Source organism: Cryptomeria japonica, unplaced genomic scaffold, assembly GCF_030272615.1.
Source record: "Cryptomeria japonica unplaced genomic scaffold, Sugi_1.0 HiC_scaffold_48, whole genome shotgun sequence".
Classification (NCBI taxonomy): Eukaryota; Viridiplantae; Streptophyta; class Pinopsida; order Cupressales; family Cupressaceae; genus Cryptomeria; species Cryptomeria japonica.
This window is the reverse complement of record NW_026728870.1, coordinates 360,752-387,738: the sequence shown is the minus strand read 5'-3', so window position 1 is coordinate 387,738 and position 26,987 is coordinate 360,752. Positions and strand designations below refer to the sequence as shown.

General features: G+C 32.8%; 2 protein-coding genes across 2 annotated transcripts; both read right to left on the bottom strand.

Moving 5' to 3' along the window:
* Nucleotides 1-1,283: 1,283 nt before the first annotated feature.
* Nucleotides 1,284-3,236, bottom strand: LOC131031334 (nuclear transport factor 2-like). The gene is made up of 9 exons (XM_059215056.1): nt 3,195-3,236; nt 2,969-3,091; nt 2,460-2,748; nt 2,218-2,378; nt 1,970-2,111; nt 1,759-1,880; nt 1,620-1,685; nt 1,464-1,530; nt 1,284-1,354 (listed from the first exon to the last, which is right to left on the bottom strand). Exons 1-9 carry the CDS (start codon nt 3,234-3,236, stop codon nt 1,284-1,286), a joined length of 1,083 nt encoding a protein of 360 aa, XP_059071039.1.
* Nucleotides 3,237-18,645: 15,409 nt separating this feature from the next.
* Nucleotides 18,646-20,598, bottom strand: LOC131862574 (nuclear transport factor 2-like). Its single transcript, XM_059215054.1, has 9 exons — nt 20,557-20,598; nt 20,316-20,453; nt 19,822-20,110; nt 19,580-19,740; nt 19,332-19,473; nt 19,121-19,176; nt 18,982-19,047; nt 18,826-18,892; nt 18,646-18,716 (listed from the first exon to the last, which is right to left on the bottom strand). The coding sequence occupies exons 1-9, from the start codon at nt 20,596-20,598 to the stop codon at nt 18,646-18,648; spliced, it is 1,032 nt and encodes a 343-aa protein (XP_059071037.1).
* Nucleotides 20,599-26,987: the final 6,389 nt, after the last annotated feature.

Genomic DNA, 26,987 nt, shown 5'->3' with positions numbered 1-26,987 from the left:
AAATTTTATTGAAATTTTTTCCCGTATCATTATATTTGGCCCTAAAGTTTACCCCACTTCTATAATATTGATCTACTTTAGCTTAATTAATACAATTATTGATAATATCACACATAATCTATAGTACTTTTGTGGTTCTCTATTTTACCACCTTCTTGTGAGTGATCACCTTAATAAATTTTACAAAAAGACCTAATCTAGAATCTATAATACAACATAATTCACATAATTCCCTTCCTTACGATTATAATCCTATTATTCAACTTAGCAAACATGATCTTGCGTGTTTAGTGTTTTTTTTTCTAATCCTAGGAATCTATCATTTCATTTGTATACAAAGGTCTATTTCCATGCTTATAGTATCATACCAAGTTTCAATTTTTTGTTATTTACATACACCACAATAAACTTCCTTTAGGATCCTTTTCTAATTTTTAATCTCAACAAATGACCAATTTTATTCCTTGTATTATAAGAAACTCTTAAAGTTTTATTTATTCAAGTAAACATTCATTAACAGATTTTAGTATATGATTCGAATATTTTCTCATCTAATATATCTTATGAAAGTTGGTAGTCATGATATGGTCCATTCAATTCTCTATTTTTCACATTTGACCCATCTAATATCACCAATAAAATATCCTTAAAACCTTTAATATCTTTGAATAAGATATAAAACATAGAATATTATGAAAATAGAATAATATAAAAGGTAAAACAAGGTGTGGAGGAGAGAATCTAATGGAACTCTTTAACAAACTATACAGAGTTCTAATTACATATGATGTAGATTATACCTTTTATAATATTCATGACATATGATGTAGATTATACATTTGACATATTTCAAACCTTCATTGTATAAGATATAACAAAATTTTATATATAGATAACAAAAATAGAACTCTTTAACAAACCATACAGAGTTCTAATTACATTTACATTGATGATTCTTCGAAATTTCAAATCACCATCAGAAGCGATTGGTTTTCGAGACCCAGTAAAACCAGCTTCGGAGCCAGCACCTTGCTCAGGATCCCTTCCAGTTGCAGCGTGGTTCCAAATTCATGACCAGCTGCAGAGTTTCCATCCGCCCTTGCGGGGTCTCTATCTCAATCTGGGCAAGGTGACTCTATTATTGTCTATGCTCTCCCATGCCTATGCCTTTGCCTTTGTTCATACTGGTTATGCCTCTACGGGGTAAACTGCTTTAGATTAGACCAAGTATGAATAAAAAACATGTACTTCTTCTGTACATTTGAAGCTCTCGGAAATACAAGTTAGAAATTTCTTGCATAGCCATTGCGTCCTTGACGATCGCCTCCTCTCTTTACGCCATTTGGAATATTGTCTTTCCATGGTAGAAATCAATCAGTAGGAGCAGAGAAAAACAATTATATTTGAAGACTATATTACATTATATGAATAGATAATAACTTAATTAAGGCTTTGCGAAATACCTCTGAAACCAGCCAACCTTTTCTTTTCAACATATACGCGACGCCCAGAGATGACAATAGGAGATGCCTGCTTACAAAATATAAATACAAGTTTTATGAAAATAAAGATAAATACAATATCTAATAACACTAAATAATTCGATACAAATTAAGTACCTTTACAGCACTCTCCACAGAAGTTGATGATTGGAACTCAATGAAACCATAGCAAAAGTTTTTTTCCTGCATTACAGTATTTAAACATTACAGAAGGAAAAGAGCAGAAAACAAGCGAGATTTGTTTTCAAAAACATACCTTGTTGGCTCTGATTTGAATTCCACCAGGCTTTATAGAACCATATTTTTTAAACTCTTCTTCAAGCAAAGTAATTGTAGAATTCCATGGCAAATTTCTTAAATGGATTGAGTTCTCATTGACTGTAAGTTATATGGGATTTCAAGGTTAGTGAGAAATTAAGAAACTGAAAGATACAATTAAAAAATGGTGAAGGGAAGATTATGGTAACCTGGGGCTTTTCCAGAATTAGAGTTCAAGGATTGTGATGTTGTATGTACTTGTGATGGTACATTTGCTTTCAGTCCGGTATTTATTGGAAATTTCACCACAACGGTTGGCCTTTGAATAGGATGTGGGTTCTCTTTCAAAAGCTGAACATTCAAAGAAAAAAATATCAGTAACATCATATTCTACAAACGCTCAATGTATGAAAGGGCTTTGAAGTGCTCGACGTGCATTCAAAATGTTTATACTTACGACTGCTAGAAAACTCATTTTTGTTGTTTCTTCTGGTGGTGAAATAGTTTTCTCAATATCCTTAAGCTGTTGTTCATTCTCAACAGTTTCAGTAGCATGTTTATTTTCCAATTTCGAAGGTTGTGATTCAAATCTTTGAATTTCTTTTGCAGGAACTATCTCTGCTAAGACACAGAAAGGCTGCGATTAAAGAAGATTCTACATCGAAAAATACTGAAAGATAGAAGAAGAGACCATTTTACCTTCCTGCAAAGGCTCATCACAAACAGCATTAGCCGACATATAAGTTTTGTCTTCTGAATACTGGGATTCTTCCAAATACCGAAATGCATCGTTTAGAACAAAATAGCCTCTCTCCTGTGGTGCTAAAAAGAAAGACTGGGCAAATTTTCTTTCGACATTCTCGTGCCCTAATATGATCCCAGTTACCAATATGATATAAGATTCATTATAAGCTTCTTGTGAATCCACAGTTCCTATTTTAACCGCATTTCCCTCATTGAGCGAAGACACTACATTGTTTTTAATAGCCTGTTGGTAACAACCATTCAAAACAAGAACAACATTATGTCTGCAAATTTGATTGAGTAAAGAAATGTAAACTTAAACCATGCATAAAAATTAAACTTCGAAGGTATCTTGTAGTTGCATGCCATATGGTAATATTGTATTTCAAAAATGAATTTGTATGATTTGAAACTGTTTTACACTGAATCTAGTGCAATATTTGACTTAATTCTAGGGTTGTTACATGCAACAATTGACCATTGGGTTCAGGGCGGGTGATAGTGCTGCAATCTTTGTAGATCTCGTATAGCTTATCTGGACAGTTGTTTAGAACACAGTAATACTGGTTCACAAATTCGTTTGCAACCTACCAAACCAAAAGTGTTAATGAAATAAACTCCAAGCCCAACGCAAATGATCCAAACCGAAAACCACTTTATAAGAATAACAAGATGGTATAGTATTCATACCTCAGAGGCAGGAAATTCTCTTTGTAACTGCTGGGATTCCATCCTTCTGCATTGGAAATGATAATCAGTTGCATGTTAAAGTGTGTTGAATCTGCTAACTATCCCAATCACAAGTCTAGGAAAAATTGCAAAAGAGAAAATAAAGAGAATATGTAGAACATAATTCCTGTTGCAGACCTTGTATGGATTTTAACTGTAAGGAGTTGCTTTTCAGTGAATGTGAATACTTTCCACACCTTTTAAAACCTCTCAACTGATTTAGTGGACTGAATTGAAATTTCGAAACAGCCTAAATATTTTTCTCACAAGCGCAGATACAAGGAGGCATAACAGCAGAGTACGAGTTAGTTTGCTTTTCTTTTCCTTTTCCAAATATATTTATAAGGCATAACAGGCGTGTCTTTTGACTAAGAGAATCGAAACTATTGATTTTTGGGATGATAACGTTTGTATGGCCATAATTACCTATTCCTATACAAGTCTAGTCTAATACAACAAGACGCACACATAAGTAAAAATGACGTTAGATTAATTAATTTAGAGTGAGGATTGAAATATTAAATGTTAAGAGAGTAATTGCAAAGAAAAGTATATGTAGTTCTATGGAAGATGTGTGGAAATGTGTTTGATGTGACATTGATTCTAAAGATCTGATGAAGGAAAATATGTAACTTAAATTTGTTCATTATATCACATTTGTTCTAGGGTATTTTCATAGGGAAGAGCACCAGTAGTCGTTATAGCTAACTTCGTGCACCCACAGATCCTAAAGGGTACATCGTATTTTGGTTTTTTTTAGTCATCTTCGTATGCGACTTAACTGCTTATAGCTATTGATCTGGCTTCTGGGTAGTAACGATGCATCCTCTGGAATCAGTTATGCGCACAAAGGTAAAAAAGTACACATTTCAAAGTGTCGCCTGATACCTAACTAAAGATGTTCCAGTAACCGTCAACTCAAAATTGCTAGTACTTGTTGACAAATGTCCAAATAGCGATGCACAAAGGTTCCAATAGTGGTGCACAAATGGGACAAATGTTCCAATAGTTGTTCACAAATGGGCCAATTAATTACAAAAAAAGATCGGCTATTGGTACAAAACAAATTTATTAATGGTGTTTTCAATATGAAGGCTATTGGGGGGTCAACATAACAATAAGGTGACGGTTCTTGGAACTATGTTATCTATTGGTGCTCTTCCCCTAGTATTACATATGTTCTCTAAGGCATAGATCTAATTTTGTTGGTTGTACTTTACTACTTTTTTTTTTTTCCGTTATGTGATTTTTTATGCTCAAAGGCTGGTGGTGTTTGTATATATTAAGGGGAGATCATCAGTTCTAAAATGACAAACTTTACATTGAGCATCTTCATACAACCAACTTTAGTTGGAAGCAAGCAAACATTTTGATGTCAAATTAATTTTTGGTAAGTCCTCTATTCAAAATGTTCCTATATAAATGTTCCTTCTTGTTCTACAATAGTGATAAGATGTTCTAGTATGTCAATTATATACATAACAAATACTCACATAAATGTACACATAGTCCACTCACAACAACTAGTGGATTTTTTTTAATGCCAATAACTTATTTGAAAATCAAAATCGTTGTTCAAGTACCGTGTTGATGAAACATTTTAAGAAAATCAAGTTCAAATAACAGTTAAATCTTACCCTCGCCCAACTTATTACAACATTAAATTTGTCTCTAAGAATACGTAATCATTAAGCTTATTCCCAGGAGGTCTCCCTTCAGGTGATTTCCTGAGAAGGCCCAATGCTTCACCTCTATGAGCATCAACTAGATGCAATGAGTGCTAAGTAGACCATTCATTATCATGAGAGATGGGTTCTTGTGTACTACTACTCATGAAACATGGGTCAATGAGTTTGTCTCGAAAACTACATAATTGAATATTGATAATAATATGATAATTTGGTTTGTTGTGGAAAATATATCCTACTTATAAATTGATAAGCTTAAGGGGCTCTATTATAAGTGGGTTCAACCTTGGAGGAAACTCCATTGTTAAGAGTGTCCGAGTTGGAGTAATACTAGGATGGGTGACCTTCTGGGAAGGCCCAATGTTTCACCTCTGTGAGAATCACCTAGATATAATGAGGGATAAGTGGACCACTCATTCTCATGGGAGATGAGTTCATGTGAACCACTACTCATGAAACGTGGGTCAATGAGTTTGACTTGAAAACTATATAGTTGAATCTTGATAGCAATATCATAATTTGACTTGTTATAGAAAGTACCTCCTACTTATCAATTGATGAGCTTAAGGGGCAATATAATGAATGGTCTATAATCAAGGACAAAATGGGCCCAAAGGAATACAAAAGGGAGAGATGTTTAAAATTTGAATTACTTGAAATACTGGCAAGGGAAGAATGTTATTGGAGGCAAAAATCAAGGGAAGTATGGCTTCAAGAGGGGGAAAGAAATACAATTTTTTTTCACAAGGCCTCAATAGAAAAAAAAGGGAGAAGTAAATTTATGGAAATCAACAAGATTGATGCAACAAGAACCCAAAATTTGGAAGAAGTTAACAAAGAGCCCACAAAATTATTTGAAACAATGTTAAAGGAAAAGTCAAAAGGGAGTAAGGAAATGAGGGGAAAATTTGTGGATACAATTCCCAAAGTAATATCAGAACAATAGAACCGGGAGTTTTTTAAGGCAGCAACAATGGAGGAAGTTAAAACAACAATATTTCAGATGAATCTCGACAAGGCTCCTGACCTAGATAGATTCTCTGCTAGATTATTCCAATGTTTCTGGGAGATAGTGGGCCAAGATATACACACTTGACAGTGGAGGAAACAAGGAAAAAGAAGAGGGTATTAAAGGAAATGAACCACAAACCACACATTCTTTGCACTAGTCCGAAAGAAGAAGATGGTAAATTCTATGCAAGATTTTAGACTGATTTCCTTATGCAACACTACATACAAAATAATATCCAAAATTATTGCCAACTGTTTTTAAAAAGTCTTAAATTTTGTAATATTAGAAGAACAAAGTGCCTTTGCCCCTAGGAGTTCAATAGTGGAAAGGATAATAATAGCCCATAAAGGATTCAATCATCTAGAAAATCAAAATAGCCAGGGATGATCATAAAATTGGATATTATGAAAGTGTATGGCTCGATGGAGAGAGAATTCCTCAAGGAAATTCTAGACAAATTTGGGCTGATGAAGGATTGGATTTGATGGGTAAATGGATGCATATCAACTCTAACCTTTTCAGTGTGGATGAATAGTGGGGCTCATGGTTTCTTTAATTCTAGTAGAGGTATAAGACAAGGCGACCTGTTATCTCCCTTTGTATTCATAATTATGGGAGAGGCAATGGGTAGGGGGATAACTAAACTAGGGGAGGAATCAAATGGTATGGAATTAAGGTAGTTGTTGGTGAGGCCTCGGTGACACACTAGAAATTTGTAGATTATACTATGTTGTTTGGACAATCAGACAACTAGGAAGCTAGGACTATTAAGTCACTACTCAATAAATATTTTTATGTCTTGGGACAAAAAATTAATTGGAGTAAATCGAAGGTCTTCTTCGTCAATACTCAACCAAGTCTTGCAAGGGATTCGACCAAAATCCTAAAGCTTAAAGTAGCTAATTTTCTAGGAAAGTTCTTGGGCACACCACTCTTTGAAGGGATTAATAAAAAGGAATACTGGATGAACATAGTTTCAAGCTACTTAGACAAGAAGATTCTGTGGAAAGGTAAATGGATTTCCTCAGTAGGAAGATTGCTTACGATAAAATCAGTGCTTTTGACAGTCCCGGTATACTCCATGTCCTCTCTAAAATCCCTGATGGAATAGATGCAGAAATGAAAAAAATCATGAAAAGATTATTTTGGAATGGCATGAATGACCAAAACAAAATACCCCTATTAACATTGGACAATAAATGCAAGCCAAAAAGAGTAGGACGTGCAGGACTAAGAAACTTGTTGATAATGAATTTGGAAATGGGAGAAAAAGTTGTATGGAGACTATATACAAATAGTAACGAGAAATGGATTAAAATCATAAGAAAGAAGTATGTAAATTCCAATTACCCGATTAGCATTCTCAAAGTAAGAGATTCTCCTAGAGGCTCGATAGTGTGGAATTACATTTTAGAAAGCTGGGATATAATAACAAGATATATCAGGTGGGAAATAGTAAATGGAGAGCAAGGATTATTTTGTAAAGACTCATGAAATAATTATAAAAAATTTGGAGGAATATCTGAATTTGGAAGACATAAGAAAAGAGACCCTATTGAAATGGGGAGAACAGGTGAAAGATTATGGGATAATTATAGTAGAAAATGGGACGATAAGTTGGTCAACAATGTTGAATGAAATACCGAGTCTTTCTTTATTTGCTCAACAATGTTGAATGAAATACCAAATTCTCTAAAGATACATAGTTTTATAATAAAGTATTCTTGTTGGCATTTTACTACAAAACTCCTTAAGATTTAAATCTATGTCAAATTTACTCAATTCTTATAATTGGCGTGTAAACACATCCTTCCCTTGTGATGATAATTTAAACATCCACAACCCCACTAGAAGATTTATATGTAGCAATCCAATACTGGCAACTAGTTTATTCTCTCACCTTGTAGTCCTCAGCTACATTACAAAATATTTTAAAAAATCTAGACATTAGCCAAAGATCTATTGGCATATCCTTAGTTTTATATTTGATTCTATTGACTTTTATAATCCTAGTAAAATTTAAATTTTCATGTTCAAGGTATAGAGTGTGCTTTATTCTAATATCTATGGCTAATATTTTTTCCACCTATTGTTAAAACTCCTCCTTTTAGTTTGTGTAGTAGGTCCTTCGTATATTTGAATGGGCCAAGAAATATTGTGTCATTTTATTGTGTATGATGCTCAATGTGTTGCAATTTTAGAATTTATTAATTCGTGTATGGATAGAACTTTCTCATTTGGTTTGTTGACACTAGTTATTTAGTTACAAAAAGTTGATTTCGTAGCATCTTGCATAAATAATTAGTTAAGGAGGGGTGTATCCTTAGCAATTGTTTGTGTCAAAATTTGGTTCAGAAGAATTCATGATGAATAATTAGATATTTTTGGGTCCTTTTGTTTGGATGAACTCTTTTGTTATTAACCATTACATATCATTACTATTGATATTGGGTCATCTATAGATGAAATAGTGGGAGAGGAAAAAAGGAAATTGCAATGCATGATATGTTGACCACAAACCTATAAATTCTTCTACTACTTTGGATAGATAAATTGCCTCCTTATGAACTAAAAATGTGGTTGACGTTAGAGAGTAGAAACTCTTATCTTTCTTCTACATGGATGTTCCTCACAACTTTGATGAACTTGGTATGATGGGTAGGAGTAATTTTGAAAACAACTATAGTTCGTGTTATTGTCGCATCTTATCTCCTTGTGGGTTTTAGTAGTTGATTTTATAGATAAAAATAATTGACATAAAAAATTTCATGTAACAAGGAAAATATGGTACTTGACTCAAGCAATTTATTAACTAGGTAGCATGTTGCATTTGATACTATTCTATCCCACTTTATAAGGATGAAATGAAAAAGCTCCTTCAAATGAATATACAAGGCATTAGAAAGTCATACTTAATTCTTATTTACTTCTCAATCACCACTGTTACTGTATCTTTCTCAAATTGGTGTTGCATTGCATGTTCTAATTTGAGTTACAATAGTGAACATTAAAGAACCCATAACCCGTACAACCTGAGTTGGCCTAATGGTGGAGAATTTGTGCTTTTTAAAGAGAGGTCACAATTTCAAATCCTACAAGGGGGTAGGATATGTACACCTTATCGGCTTCAGCCCATTACCTATAAAAAAAAAAAAAAACCCACAATCCATGCTACCTTTTACATTTCATTAAAATAAAAATTATTTTGAGTTTGGCCATTGTGGATAATATTTAAAGAGAGCATGGTATTTTGTTGAATACATTATAATTTCCAACATGTATTTGGTTAAATTTAAGTTGTTAACTCAAATTGGAAAGTCTTTGTATTCTTTGCATAAACACACTCCTTAATTGACATATTAAGCACAAAAAATGTCAGTCAACTCTGAATGTTTAACATTTTTAAGACTAAAACTGTAAGCTTAGTGTGTGTGATTTAAGCCATTCCACCCTATAGTAGATTTCCATACAGCATTCCATAGCTCTCATTTTGTTATACGCAAGAAAAATGCAGGCAAATATTTTAAAGTCTGGCTTTAAGGTTTAAAGTTTGCTTAGCATATTTACTTTATTGATATTGATATACTAGTTTATCGGTGTCGATAACATATTTAATAATAATTATAAGAATAACCAATTTATTTCAATTTAGGCATAAAAAATAAGACATAATTATAAACTCTTTATTTTAATATGGAAATCGATGCTTTTCTTTTCTACTCTACTTTTGTGTTTAGCTGGTATTGGTAACACTAAATTTTAGATATACCCTTATAAGAAAAATGAAAATTAATTAGTACGTGGAATTCAACTTTTAAATTGAGTACATTTGTAGAGATACTACAAATTATCAACCTTAAAAGTCTCTGTCTTAGTACTTTGCCTTGTATGAGCAACTTAATTTTTCTACAGCCCTGTACTCAATCTTCAAGACAACCTAATTATCTAACTTCTTGATAGGAAGCACAAAAAGATTTCTCAAATAGGTTTGTTTGGAAAAAAATGTGATTTTCTTATTCATTACAAAGATCATTGACAACATTCTTGAGCTTTTTCTTCTATTTAATCACATAGTACATCAATATCTCTCTTTATAGGAAAAAGGTACCCATCTTCAACCTTGATCACTTACCCCAATGCATAAATTTTGTCAGTCTTAAATCTTTATGAATTTCTATTTAAATCATAGGTCGAAGAAGGCACAATGACTCCCTAAATCGATTTATTACAACCAATCCATAAACCTTAAATATAATTATAATAACTTTAGTGTCATAAAATTGTGACCCTTGCAATTTTTGACCATAATAAGGTCCCCACACATGAAAAATTGAATCCCTTAGCCTGATTGGAGACTAGAGACTTGCTGAGCCCTTGAAAAACTGCATATTTCTTGCTCCCCACTCTGCCTAAACAAGCATCCCGTCATAGAAAAAAAGGCAGGACAGGGGCATGGTGCCCCTGTCCCTACTCTATTTTGGGGTATTAATCCTCAAATTATGCTTTGGTGGTTGTGCATTGAGCAGGTAAACTCCCCTAGTGTCCGCCTATCATGGAGATTTAGTTCAATAACACTATTTGATGAGTATATAAGTTGCAGTCATTTTGGGGAAGGAAGTTTCATAAGCGAGAAGTTCACGAGATCACGCATTCAAGCATTCAAGAATCACTTTCAAGTATTGAGCATCTCAAGTCTTCTTTCAAGGATAGGTGTTGCATTCAAGTCAAAGATTCAACCATTGAAGAGGAGATTCATTCCAACATTCAACTTCATACGAAAAATTCTATCAACATATCTATAACAACCTCCCTTGAGGTGATTTACTTTTCAATCTTTCATTTACGTTTACTTGCAAGTACTTTCTTTCATCATTTGGTTAATTCCAAAACTGGTGTTTGAAATGAAGGCAAACCCCCAATCCCAACCCCTTTTCCTCTCTTTTCTATGTGTAGGTTGTAGGTGTGCAACTGTACTTTCGTATTTGGAATCCATTTGCAGAGGCGAAAGAATCATTTTCCTTTCACGGATTTTTTTGGAGGACCGTGTACACATTTCACCACGGTCCGGGCAACTTTTGGTCAAATTCCAAGGTGACTTCGTCTCGACATATTATTGCCAGATCCTGGTGCACAACTTCATCCTACACTTCTATCTCGACTTACAACAAGATCTTTGTCACTTTATTCACTTAGTCATTAGTACACAATTCAATAAATTCAATCTCATTCAAGAAGAGAGGAGTAACCTACCATTCCCACATCAATCAGAATATTACCTCCTTCTCTGGAGGTTGAATCTAGTGCATTTTCCCGCATCTTCTAATGCAATGAGTGAAAAGTATTTGAAGGGAAATCCGAAGTGAAACTTCCATCTCTCTCCGAAGGGAAGAAAGGCTTTCCTCTAGATCTCTCATTCGCTCATTTTTCCCAACATTACATTTTGGTGAACGCGACGTCTTGCATTCTTTCCTTGGAACAAACTTGGAAGTTTAATTTTTATGCACACTTAGTGGTTAATTCATTCAAAACACTTGTTTTAAAATTGAAATTGAACATGTGTTTATCTTGCTATTGTCTTACATCTAAAAATTGCTTTGTTTGACAAATTCAATTTCCTCCTTGTCTTGTTTAATTTACAAAATCAACTTTACAAAATTAAGTGGTTAATTGTTCAAACCCTAATTTTCAAACATTATCATGAACTTGTGCAAAAGTTAAACTTCCATTCAATTTTCAGATTTGTGACTATATTTAGATTTGTCTTCATTCCTACAATTCAAATTTTTTATTTCCCTCTTCTTCTCCAAATTCAAATTTCAAAAATTAAGTGGTTAGGTCATAAAACCCTAATTTTAAAAATTAATTGGATTTTGTATAAATTTCAAACAATTTCATTCAAATTCAGATTTATAAACATTTTCCAAGGTTTCCCTATGCTTTAGGTTTTACCCTTTTCAAATTTGCAGTCTAATTCCCTTTTCTCTTCAAAACCCTAATAGAGTCCTATTTTCACATTTGAACCTTAATTTTGCCTATCTAGAAATCGTAAAATCTGCCAATTTTATGGGGTTAGCTTTAAAATCATCGTAATATTCATCCCTGAAGATTTTGAAAAAAGTTGGTCGGCTTGTGTGCATTTTCTACACAACTTGCTGTATAGAAGTCCTATCTCTATAAAATTTCATCCCCTCAGTCGATAGGCTGGTGACTTGGGGAATGAGGCTCCGATCAACCAATACCTTCCACCCATGGAGGATAATAGTCCCATCTTTCTAGTGCTTGCCAAAATAGTTGGTAACATCCCTCTTAGGACCCTTCAACCTTTCAATTTAAGGGGTAAAACCCCCTTTATTAAGAAGCCCCAAGAGCTTTTCCTTTTTCTCTAACTGCACACAATTGGGTGGTTCGGTTCTCTTCCTAGTGCCCCCCTTCTCTGCTTCTCTTTGTGAATAGAAGTACACAACAAATGGTTAAGAGTTTATCTCACTTTAGTTTTCTCCTTTCCTCTTTGTATTCAGGGTCCTGATCAGGCTTTGTTGTTAGGACCCATAGCTCTTGTTAATTAGACTTAATGGGGGGTGTCAATACAACAAGTTAACTTTCTGTTCCGCTGCATAATGTTCTATTCGATTTGTGAAATAAGGAGAATTGTGCAGGGAAAAGGTGTTGCATGCTTGTTTGCATGTAAGCTAACGAAAATAAGTGCACTTTAAACCCTACCTCTTCCACCATAATTTCTACTCCCATGTGTTATTTATTCATTTCAAATCATACTTTTTTAATAATATAAATAGAAAAATTTAATTATTGTTTGTAGCTGTATTCTTTGTTTTTGCAAATTTTTCTTCTTTTTCTAGCTAGAATTATATTTTGTTTTGCAGGATTAGCCATAATAATCAAGATCACAAAGGTCTAAATGTAGCTCTTGTTTATCATTAGTCACTTACTTTCCATTTCAAACTTGTTTTGATATCATAGTCTCCATTTGCATCATCACATTTAAGTATCCAAAGTCTTCAACAATGTGCAAGCACTCCAAATTGCAACCTGCACCTTTACAAGTAACACACCTTTTAAACAAAAAAGTTCAGGTGTGAGGATTCTTAAATTTGGTGGGCAAATCTCACCATAAAATCCTATCGACTAATAACATATTCATTTTTAAATAACATATTCTTATAGAGAAGAAAGATTCTAAGAGGTTATAAGAGAATTATAGTAAATAATTTAGTTTTCGATTATTTGTTCCTCCAAGGAAGGATACCATTCCATCCATTTAATTCAATATTTTAATTAATTTATCCAATTAATGCATACAATTAAATATTTTTAAACTACTAAGTTTTTAGATTTTGTATTTAGATTCTAAGCATGTATAGTTTTCAAAAATTTTAAAAATGATTTATTAGAAAATTAATTCAACATGTCATCCTCTCTCTTCCTTTCACTTGGTTCTCATTTTCATTGGAAAACTTTGGGTTTTCTTTTGTCTATGATTTGATCATGGATTTGACATCTATGTACAAGAAATTAACCTTTGGCTCCATGATTGGTGAATGCAGATGGAGTTCCATCTTCAACACTATCTAGTTGGTATTTTCATGTTGGTTCCACCTTTTGATTTCAATTGCTACTGAAGGGGTCAAGGGAAGTACTCTAGGTAATGGTTTCTCACCTAAAAAGTATTTACATGTTTGGAATAAATAAAAGATAATAATTTGTTATTCAAGAATTGCTCCAATGGAGGTGAAGGGGTAGGAGGTGATTGATAGTGATAATATCTTTATGAGAAATATTTTGATTTGTATATTTTTCCTATTATACTCTCTTTCTAATCTACATAAATTGATTTTTTAGCATTCAAATCCTCTATTTTGAGGGAAAGATGATGCTTTATCATTCTTCTAGAAATTTTTGGTGGTATTTTTTGATTCTTCTAAACATCAATAGATTGTGTGTGATCCATTAGCTTGATTAGATTTGCAATCCTTGCTCTCCTTCTTTCAACCCTAAAAAATTATACTTATAATTTACTTATTATTCTTGATATAAAAATTTGATTTCAAAGGATTATTTTATGTTTCAATTTTTTTTTTTGTTATTTAAGAATGGATTTGAAATGATACGTTGGTATATTACAGAATCATGTTCATGTAGAATAAAGATTTATCCAATCATTTATCTTCCTATTTAAAATAATTCTGTGAAAATATGCAACCAACTTTTTGCAAGATAAATAAGATTGTTTTTAAAACTATTAGTAATAAAAAAATTATTTAAAAAAAATAATAATCAAATTTACACAATTTTCACCTATTAGAATATTGTATAAAAGGATTGAGGACAACATGGGCCTCCATCACCATAGTGGGGTGTTTTATTTATTTTTTACTTGTACAAAATAAATTATTTTACAGAGATCTTAGTAGTGAGCATGTATCTTTTAGTGAGGAATCAACTAGGATAAAGATAACATGAATATTATTTAAAAAAAATGTCAAATTATAAATGTGGTAGATTTTTTAAATTATTGACCATGTAGATTTTTAACATCTACATGGTCATAGTCAGATATGAAAGTGATTAACTAACCAGAGAATGTTAAGTTTCTCATATATTTTCTACTCAATATATCTATAGTTTTGAGATAGTAGTCTTATATAAAGATACATTACTCACTAAAAGTCAACAAATTAAATTTATTGTGGTTGATATTTTTTAAAGTTATAATGAAAATGTTGTAAACTAGTGTTGATATGATAGCCTACGGCATTTGAAAAGTATTCTTTTTAATAATTAATTTAAAAATTAAACATTTTTAATCCGTGAAATTGTTATTAATTAGTAAAGACAATTACGCATGTTAATAAATGGTTGATAACTTGATAATCATGTAGATAATATTATCCACCAAACACAAAATAAAATAATTTTGATTTAAAAAGCATTTTTGAGATTGCAACTACTCATATCCAGGGTCTCAAGAAAGAGGCTAACCTCTACTGGTCTATTTGTTCTGTTGAATTACTTTGGCTTATTTGGAAATATAGGAATGATGATATGATTAATGACAGTGACAAGAATATTACTGAGTGTCCCAGGAGACTCATCCTTCATGATCTAAATGTGCAGGTAGCAAGGGTGATCAGAATCAAGAAGAATTTTGAAGGATGGCTTCAAGATGGAGCAGCTATGATGTTCACATCGAAAATCTCACATGGATTCACTTGGTCCAGGTTCTCACCAGAGAATACTCTCTTTGAGATCGTCTTGGAGGAGTTAATGAGAGCGATAAATATGAACAGAGCTCAGCCAATGCAAAGCCAAGGTAAGGTTATATTTGATCAGATAGACATTTTGGAGTCTTTTGCTAGATTTTATGAAAAACTATCCACTAGTGGACGCTGTGAAGTGCAGAAAGACAATGCTAGGAGACAAATTAAATCCATTATCCCAAGGAAGATATTTGAAGAAGATGTTACCATGTTAAATCAGAGAATCACTTTAGATGAGATCAAAGAGGCTCTCATTTCTTAATAATGAAAAGGCCCCAAGAATTGATGGTCTTTCGATTGAATTTTACAAAAGTTGTCAGCATTGGATTGCGGAGGACTTGATGCAAGTCTATAAAGAAGCTAAAATTAATGGCTCATTGGGGGAGGATGTAAATACAGGGGTCATAAAACTTATTCCTAAATAAGGGGACATGACATTGATAAAAAATTGGAGGCCTATCACCTTGTTAACTCTCTGTTATAAAATTCTTGCCAAGGTTGTTGCACAAAGGATAGAGATAATTATGCCTAAGATTATATATCCTACTCAGACAGGATATGTAAAGGGAAGATACAGTTTGGAGAATCTCCTCACATGTTGGGAGGCTATGAGATGGGTTAAAGAGTCTAGACAATATGCAATCATTCTACTATTGGACTTTGAAAAAGCATATGATAGAATAGATTGAGGTTTTTATCAATATGGTGATGGAATGCCTTGGGTTTCTAGAAGACTACTGTAGGAAGGTCAACATACTAATAAAAAATGCTAAGGCCTATTTAGAAATCAATGGTGTGAAATATGATAGGTTTTTCCTTTCTAGATCAATAAGGAAGGGATGCTCCCTTGCCCTTGCACTTTATATCATTGTTGCTGATGCTCTCTATTATATCCTAAGAGATTACTCAACCTCCTCGGGTGTGGATGAAATTAAGTTACCCAATGGAAGAAATCTCTCTAACATCCAGTTTGCAGATGATACCACAATTTTAACTAAATTGAAAGAAGAAAATCTAAATGCACTTTTGTACAAACGAGAGCTATTCTGTGAAGCCTTTGGTGGAAATATCTCAATGGCTAAATCTACTCTCCTAGGATGGGACGAGCAACCCCCAATTTGGTTAGATAAATACTCCTTTAGGTAGGAAGGACCTAATCAATTGATTAGATACCTTGGTATACCTTTTGCAGTAGAGCCCAAGCTGAAAGCTATGTGAGAGTGGGTTAGAAGTTAAATTGATAAAATTTAAGGAAATAGAATATATAAGCACCACCTTACCATTGGAGGGAGAGTTACCTCAACATTGGAGGGAGGGTTCAAGTTTGTCAAAAGATACTATCTTCCTACAACATTTATTATACATCTTTAGAAAATTCAAGCAATTATAAGTTTAATTATATCCAAAAGATCATTTGGTCTAATGGAAAATGAGGGAGAAAGAACCGTGCTATTAAATGGATTTGGTGCACTATGAGCAAGAACATGAGAGGAATCGGCTTAAAGGATTTAAGATGGAAAGGCAATGCATTAGCTTCTCAATGGATAGTCAAAGCTCTTAGCAGAGAAGAACAATGGAAGGTTTTGAATAGACATACCATTAGTAGGGCCATGTCTATAAATAATCTAAATAACGAACCCTTATTGTAGTGTACTATTTCAGTTGCTCATATGTGGTGTTGCAAGCCTTTATTGTAGTGTACTATTTCAAATGATATTCTACTAAATGATTCACTCCCTTGTGTAATTTAGCACATAAAAATTTATGATGTAAGATAATCATAACATTTCTTAACATTAAATATTATTTAAAAAAATCATAACATGGTAGGTAAGTATTTCATCAATAAAATGGTATATAATCATTTCAACATATTAAATCATTTCTTTTAAAAAAAAAAATTGTGCGAAACAAAGTTTAAATAAAAACAATTTAAAAAAAATATGAATTTATATAATTAAAAAAATTAATTTATTTTGTGTTATAATTTATATAAAACAAATTTATACATATATTATCTAACTACAATTTTCTAATAATTATACATTTGACATATTTCTAACATTCACTGTATACAGATACTTCTTCTATACATTTCAAGCTCTAAAAATATACAAGTTATAAATTTAACTATTATAATAGATTTATTTTATAAAATTTTATTTAAATTTTTTCCCGTATCATTATATTTGGCCCTAAAGTTTACCCCACTTCTATAATATTGATCTACTTTAGCTTAAATAATGAAATTATTGATAATATCACACATAATCTATAGTACTTTTGTGGTTCTCTATTTTACCACCTTCTTGTGAGTGATCACCTTAATAAATTTTACAAAAAGACCTAATCTAGAATCTATAATACAACATAATTCACATAATTCCCTTCCTTACGATTATAATCCTATTATTCAACTTAGCAAACATGATCTTGCGTATTTAGTGTTTTTTTTTCTAATCCTAGGAATCTATCATTTCTTTTGTATACAAAGGTCTATTTCCATGCTTATAGTATCATACCAAGTTTCAATTTGTCGTTATTTACATACACCACAATAAACTTCCTTTCGGATCCTTTTCTAATTTTTAATCTCAACAAATGACCAATTTTATTCCTTGTATTATAAGAAACTCTTAAAGTTTTATTTATTCAAGTAAACATTCATTAACAGATTTTAGTATATGATTCGAATATTTTCTCATCTAATATATCTTATGAAAGTTGGTAGTCATGATATGGTCCATTCAATTCTCTATTTTTCACATTTGACCCATCTAATATCACCAATAAAATATCCTTAAAACCTTTAATATCTTTGAATAAGATATAAAACATAGAATATTATGAAAATAGAATAATATAAAAGGTAAAACAAGGTGTGGAGGAGAGAATCTAATGGAACTCTTTAACAAACTATACAGAGTTCTAATTACATATGATGTAGATTATACCTTTTATAATATTCATGACATATGATGTAGATTATACATTTGACATATTTCAAACCTTCATTGTATAAGATATAACAAAATTTTATATATAGATAACAAAAATAGAACTCTTTAACAAACCATACAGAGTTCTAATTACATTTACATTGATGATTCTTCGAAATTTCAAATCACCATCAGAAGCGATTGGTTTTCGAGACCCAGTAAAACCAGCTTCGGAGCCAGCACCTTGCTCAGGATCCCTTCCAGTTGCAGCGTGGTTCCAAATTCATGACCAGCTGCAGAGTTTCCATCCGCCCTTGCGGGGTCTCTATCTCAATCTGGGCAAGGTGACTCTATTATTGTCTATGCTCTCCCATGCCTATGCCTTTGCCTTTGTTCATACTGGTTATGCCTCTACGGGGTAAACTGCTTTAGATTAGACCAAGTATGAATAAAAAACATGTACTTCTTCTGTACATTTGAAGCTCTCGGAAATACAAGTTAGAAATTTCTTGCATAGCCATTGCGTCCTTGACGATCGCCTCCTCTCTTTACGCCATTTGGAATATTGTCTTTCCATGGTAGAAATCAATCAGTAGGAGCAGAGAAAAACAATTATATTTGAAGACTATATTGCATTATATGAATAGATAATAACTTAATTAAGGCTTTGCGAAATACCTCTGAAACCAGCCAACCTTTTCTTTTCAACATATACGCGACGCCCAGAGATGACAATAGGAGATGCCTGCTTACAAAATATAAATACAAGTTTTATGAAAATAAAGATAAATACAATATCTAATAACACTAAATAATTCGATACAAATTAAGTACCTTTACAGCACTCTCCACAGAAGTTGATGATTGGAACTCAATGAAACCATAGCAAAAGTTTTTTTCCTGCATTACAGTATTTAAACATTACAGAAGGAAAAGAGCAGAAAGCAAGCGAGATTTGTTTTCAAAAACATACCTTGTTGGCTCTGATTTGAATTCCACCAGGCTTTATAGAACCATATTTTTTAAACTCTTCTTAAAGCAAAGTAATTGTAGAATTCCATGGCAAATTTCTTAAATGGATTGAGTTCTCATTGACTGTAAGTTATATGGGATTTCAAGGTTAGTGAGAAATTAAGAACCTGAAAGATACAATTAAAAAATGGTGAAGGGAAGATTATGGTAACCTGGGGCTTTTCCAGAATTAGAGTTCAAGGATTGTGATGTTGTATGTACTTGTGATGGTACATTTGCTTTCAGTCCGGTATTTATTGGAAATTTCACCACAACGGTTGGCCTTTGAATAGGATGTGGGTTCTCTTTCAAAAGCTGAACATTCAAAGAAAAAAATATCAGTAACATCATATTCTACAAACGCTCAATGTATGAAAGGGCTTTGAAGTGCTCGACGTGCATTCAAAATGTTTATACTTACAACTGCTAGAAAACTCATTTTTGTTGTTTCTTCTGGTGGTGAAATAGTTTTCTCAATATCCTTAAGCTGTTGTTCATTCTCAACAGTTTCAGTAGCATGTTTATTTTCCAATTTCGAAGGTTGTGATTCAAATCTTTGAATTTCTTTTGCAGGAACTATCTCTGCTAAGACACAGAAAGGCTGCGATTAAAGAAGATTCTACATCGAAAAATACTGAAAGATAGAAGAAGAGACCATTTTACCTTCCTGCAAAGGCTCATCACAAACAGCATTAGCCGACATATAAGTTTTGTCTTCTGAATACTGGGATTCTTCCAAATACCGAAATGCATCGTTTAGAACAAAATAGCCTCTCTCCTGTGGTGCTAAAAAGAAAGACTGGGCAAATTTTCTTTCGACATTCTCGTGCCCTAATATGATCCCAGTTACCAATATGATATAAGATTCATTATAAGCTTCTTGTGAATCCACAGTTCCTATTTTAACCGCATTTCCCTCATTGAGCGAAGACACTATATTGTTTTTAATAGCCTGTTGGTAACAACCATTCAAAACAAGAACAACATTATGTCTGCAAATTTGATTGAATAAAGAAATGTAAACTTAAACCATGCATAAAAATTAAACTTCGAAGGTATCTTGTAGTTGCATGCCATATGGTAATATTGTATTTCAAAAATGAATTTGTATGATTTGAAACTGTTTTACACTGAATCTAGTGCAATATTTGACTTACTTCTAGGGTTGTTACATGCAACAATTGACCATTGGGTTCAGGGCGGGTGATAGTGCTGCAATCTTTGTAGAACTCGTATAGCTTATCTGGACAGTTGTTTAGAACACAGTAATACTGGTTCACAAATTCGTTTGCAACCTACTAAACCAAAAGTGTTAATGAAATAAACTCCAAGCCCAACGCAAATGATCCAAACCCAAAACCACTTTATAAGAATAACAAGATGGTATAGTATTCATACCTCAGAGGCAGGAAATTCTCTTTGTAACTGCTGGGATTCCATCCTTCTGCATTGGAAATGATAATCAGTTGCATGTTAAAGTGTGTTGAATCTGCTAACTATCCCAATCACAAGTCTAGGAAAAATTGCAAAAGAGAAAATAAAGAGAATATGTAGAACATAATTCCTGTTGCAGACCTTGTATGGATTTTAACTGTAAAGAGTTGCTTTTCAGTGAATGTGAATACTTTCCACACCTTTTAAAACCTCTCAACTGATTTAGTGGACTGAATTGAAATTTCGAAACAGCCTAAATATTTTTCTCACAAGCGCAGATACAAGGAGGCATAACAGCAGAGTACGAGTTAGTTTGCTTTTCTTTTTCCAAATATATTTATAAGGCATAACAGGCGTGTCTTTTGACTAAGAGAATCGAAACTATTGAATTTTGGGATGATAACGTTTGTATGGCCATAATTACCTATTCCTATACAAGTCTAGTCTAATACAACAAGACGCACACATAAGTAAAAATGACGTTAGATTAATTAATTTAGAGTGAGGATTGAAATATTAAATGTTAAGAGAGTAATTGCAAAGAAAAGTATATGTAGTTCTATGGAAGATGTGTGGAAATGTGTTTGATGTGACATTGATTCTAAAGATCTGATGAAGGAAAATATGTAACTTAAATTTGTTCATTATATCAGATTTGTTCTAGGGTATTTTCATAGGGAAGAGCACCAGTAGTCGTTATAGGTAACTTCGCGCACCCACAGATCCTAAAGGGTACGTGGTATTTTGGTTTTTTTTAGTCATCTTCGTATGCGACTTAACTGCTTATAGCTATTGATCTGGCTTCTGGGTAGTAACGATGTATGCTCTGGAATCAGTTATGCGCACAAAGGTAAAAAAGTACACATTTCAAAGTGTTCCCTGATACCTAACTAAAGATGTTCCAGTAACCATCAACTCAAAATTGCTAGTACTTGTTGACAAATGTCCAAATAGCGATGCACAAATGTTCCAATAGTGGTGCACAAATGGGACAAATGTTCCAATAGTTGTTCACAAATGGGCCAATTAATTACAAAAAAAGATCGGCTATTGGTACAAAACAAATTTATTAATGGTGTTTTCACTATGAAGGCTATTGGGGGGTCAACATAACAATAAGGTGACGGTTCTTGGAACTATGTTATCTATTCGTGCTCTTCCCCTAGTATTACATATGTTCTCTAAGGCATAGATCTAATTTTGTTGGTTGTACTTTACTACTTTTTTTTTTTTCCGTTATGTGATTTTTTATGCTCAAAGGCTGGTGGTGTTTGTATATATTAAGGGGAGATCATCGAGTCTAAAATGACAAACTTTACATTGAGCATCTTCATAGAACCAACTTTAGTTGGAAGCAAGCAAACATTTTGATGTCAAATTAATTTTTGGTAAGTCCTCTATTCAAAATGTTCCTATATAAATGTTCCTTCTTGTTCTACAATAGTGATAAGATGTTCTAGTATGTCAATTATATACATAACAAATACTCACATAAATGTACACATAGTCCACTCACAACAACTAGTGGATTTTGTTTAATGCCAATAACTTATTTGAAAATCAAAATCGTTGTTCAAGTACTATGTTGATGAAACATTTTAAGAAAATCAAGTTCAAATAACAGTCAAATCTTACCCTCGCCCAACTTATTACAACATTAAATTTGTCTCTAAGAATACGTAATCATTAAGCTTATTCCCAGGTGGTCTCCCTTCAGGTGATTTCCTGAGAAGGCCCAATGCTTCACCTCTATGAGCATCAACTAGATGCAATGAGTGCTAAGTAGACCATTCATTATCATGAGAGATGGGTTCTTGTGTACTACTACTCATGAAACATGGGTCAATGAGTTTGTCTCGAAAACTACATAATTGAATCTTGATAATAATATGATAATTTGGTTTGTTGTGGAAAATATATCCTACATATAAATTGATAAGCTTAAGGGGCTCTATTATAAGTGGGTTCAACCTTGGAGGAAACTCCATTGTTAAGAGTGTCCGAGTTGGAGTAATACTAGGATGGGTGACCTTCTGGGAAGGCCCAATGTTTCACCTCTGTGAGAATCACCTAGATATAATGAGGGATAAGTGGACCGTTCATTCTCATGGGAGATGAGTTCATGTGAACCACTACTCATGAAACGTGGGTCAATGAGTTTGACTTGAAAACTATATAGTTGAATCTTGATAGCAATATCATAATTTGACTTGTTATAGAAAGTATCTCCTACTTATCAATTGATGAGCTTGAGGGGCAATATAATGAATGGTCTATAATCAAGGACAAAATGGGCCCAAAGGAATACAAAAGGGAGAGATGTTTAAAATTTGAATTACTTGAAATACTGGCAAGGGAAGAATGTTATTGGAGGCAAAAGTCAAGGGAAGTATGGCTTCAAGAGGGGGAAAGAAATACAATTTTTTTTCACAAGGCCTCAATAGAAAAAAAAGGGAGAAGTAAATTTATGGAAATCAACAAGATTGATGCAACAAGAACCCAAAATTTGGAAGAAGTTAACAAAGAGGCCACAAAATTATTTGAAACAATGTTAAAGGAAAAGTCACAAGGGAGTAAGGAAATGAGGGGAAAATTTATGGATACAATTCCCAAAGTAATATCAGAACAACAGAACCAGGAGTTTTTTAAGGCAGCAACAATGGAGGAAGTTAAAACAACAATATTTCAGATGAATCTCGACAAGGCTCCTGACCTAGATAGTTTCTCTGCTAGATTATTCCAATGTTTCTGGGAGATAGTGGGCCAAGATATACACACTTGACAGTGGAGGAAACAAGGAAAAAGAAGAGGGTATTAAAGGAAATGAACCACAAACCACACATTCTTTGCACTAGTTCGAAAGAAGAAGATGGTAAATTCTATGCAAGATTTTAGACCGATTTCCTTATGCAACACTACATACAAAATAATATCCAAAATTATTGCCAACTGTTTTAAAAAAGTCTTAAATTTTGTAATATTAGAAGAACAAAGTGCCTTTGCCCCTAGGAGTTCAATAGTGGAAAGGATAATAATAGCCCATAAAGGAATTCAATCATCTAGAAAATCAAAATAGGCAGGGATGATCATAAAATTGGATATTATGAAAGTGTATGGCTCGATGGATAGAGAATTCCTCAAGGAAATTCTAGACAAATTTGGGCTTATGAAGGATTGGATTTGATGGGTGGATGGATGCATATCAACTCTAACCTTTTCAGTGTGGATGAATAGTGGGGCTCATGGTTTCTTTAATTCAAGTAGAGGTATAAGACAAGGCGACCTGTTATCTCCCTTTCTATTCATAATTATGGGAGAGGCAATGGGTAGGGGGAAAACTAAACTAAGGGAGGAATCAAATGGTATGGAATTAAGGTAGTTGTTGGTGAGGCCTCGGTGACACACTAGCAATTTGCAGATGATACTATGTTGTTTGGACAATCAGACAACTATGAAGCTAGGACTATTAAGTCACTACTCAATAAATATTTTTATGTCTTGGGACAAAAAATTAATTGGAGTAAATCGAAGGTCTTCTTCGTCAATACTCAACCAAGTCTTGCAAGGGATTCGACCAACATCCTAAAGCTTAAAGTAGCTAATTTTCTAGGCAAGTTCTTGGGCACACCACTCTTTCAAGGGATGAATAAAAAGGAATACTGGATGAACATAGTTTCAAGCTACGTAGACAAGAAGATTCTGTGGAAAGATAAATGGATTTCGTCAGTAGGAAGATTGCTTATGATAAAATCAGTGCTTTTGACACTCCCGGTATACTCCTTGTCCTCTCTAAAATCCCTGATGGAATAGATGCAGAAATGAAAAAAATCGTGAAAAGATTCTTTTGGAATGGCATGAATGACCAAAACAGAATACCCCTATTAACATGGGACAATAAATGCAAGCCAAAAAAAGTAGGACTTGCAGGACTAAGAAACTTGTTGATAATGAATCTGGAAATGGGAGAAAAACTTGTATGGAGACTATATACAAATAGTAATGAGAAATGGATTAAAATCATAAGAAAGAAGTATGTAAATTCCAATTACCCGATTAGCATTCTCAAAGTAAGAGATTCTCCTAGAGGCTCGATAGTGTGGAATTACATTTTAGAAAGCTGGGATATAATAACAAGATATATCACGTGGGAAATAGTAAATGGAGAGCAAGGATTATTTTGTAAAGACTCATGAAATAATTATAAAAAATTTGGAGGAATATCTGAATTTGGAAGACATAAGAAAAGAGACCCTATTTAAATGGGGAGAATAGGTGAAAGATTATGGGATAATTATAGTAGAAAATGGGATGATAAGTTGGTCAACAATGTTGAATGAAATACCGAGTCTTTCTTTATTTTCTCAACAATGTTGAATGAAATACCAAATTCTCTAAAGATACATAGTTTTATAATAAAGTATTCTTGTTGGCATTTTACTACAAAACTCCTTAAGATTTAAATCTATGTCAAATTTACTCAATTCTTATAATTGGCGTGTAAACACATCCTTCCCTTGTGATGATAATTTAAACATCCACAACCCCACTAGAAGATTTATATGTAGCAATCCAATATTGGCTACTAGTTTATTCTCCCACCTTGTAGTCCTCAGCTACATTACAAAATATTTTACAAAATCTAGACATTAGCCAAAGATCTATTGGCATATCCTTAGTTTTATATTTGATTCTTCTGACTTTTATAATCCTAGTAAAATTTAAATTTTCATGTTCAAGGTATAGAGTGTGCTTTATTCTAATATCTATGGCTAATTTTTTTTCCACCTATTGTTAAAACTCCTCCTTTTAGTGTGTGTAGTAGGTCCTTCGTATATTTGAATGGGCCAAGAAATATTGTGTCATTTTATTGTGTATGATGCTCAATGTGCTGCAATTTTAGAATTTATTAATTCATGTATGGAGAGAACTTTCTCATTTGGTTTGTTGACACTAGTTATTTAGTTACAAAAAATTGAAGTTCATAGCATCTTGCATAAATAATTAGTTAAGGAGGGGTGTATCCTTAGCAATTGTTTGTGTCAAAATTTGGTTTAGAAGAATTCATGATGAATAATTAGATATTTTTGGGTCCTTTTGTTTGGATGAACTCTTTTGTTATTAACCATTCCATATCATTACTATTGATATTGGGTCATCTATAGATGAAATAGTGGGAGAGGAAAAAAGGAAATTGCAATGCATGATATGTTGACCACAAACCTATATATTCTTCTACTACTTTGGATAGATAAATTGCCTCCTTATGAACTAAAAATGTGGTTGACGTTAGAGAGTAGAAACTCTTATCTTTCTTCTACATTGGTGTTCCTCACAACTTTGATGAACTTGGTATGACGGGTAGGAGTAATTTTGAAAACAACTATAGTTCGTGTTATTTTAGCATCTTATCTCCTTGTGGGTTTTAGTAGTTGATTTTATAGATAAAAATAATCGACATAAAAAATTTCATGTAACAAGGAAAATATGGTACTTGACTCAAGCAATTTATTAACTAGGTAGCATGTTGCGTTTGATACTATTCTATCCCACTTTATAAGGATGAAATGAAAAAAACTCTTCAAATGAATATACAAGGCATTAGAAAGTCATACTTAATTCTTATTTACTTCTCAATCACCACCGTTACTGTTTCTTTCTCAAATTGGTGTTGCATTGCTTGTTCTAATTTGTGTTACAATAGTGAACATTAAAGAACCCATAACCCGTACAACCTGAGTTGGCCTATTGGTGGAGAATTTGTGCTTTTTAAAGAGAGGTCACAAGTTCAAATCTCACAAGGGGGTAGGGTATGTACACCTTATCGGCTTCAGCCCATTACCTATCAAAAAAAAAAAAAACCCACAATCCATGCTACCTTTTACATTTCATTAAAATAAAAATTATTTTGAGTCTGGTCATTGTGGATAATATTTAAAGAGAGCATGTTATTTTGTTGAATACATTATAATTTCCAACATGTATTTGGTTAAATTTAAGTTGTTAACTCAAATTGGAAAGTCTTTGTATTCTTTGCATAAACACACTCCTTAATTGACATATTAAGCACAAAAAATGTCAGTCAACTCTGAATGTTTAACATTTTTAAGACTAAAACCGTAAGCTTAGTGTGTGTGATTTAAGCCATTCCACCCTATAGTAGATTTCCATACAGCATTCCATAGCTCCCATTTTGTTATACGCAAGAAAAATGCAGGCAAATATTTTAAAGTCTGGCTTTAAGGTTTAATGTTTGCTTAGCATATTTACTTTATTGATATTGATATAGTAGTTTATCGGTGTCGATAACATATTTAATAATAATTATAAGAATAACCAATTTATTTCAATTTAGGCATAAAAAATAAGACATAATTATAAACTCTTTATTTTATTAT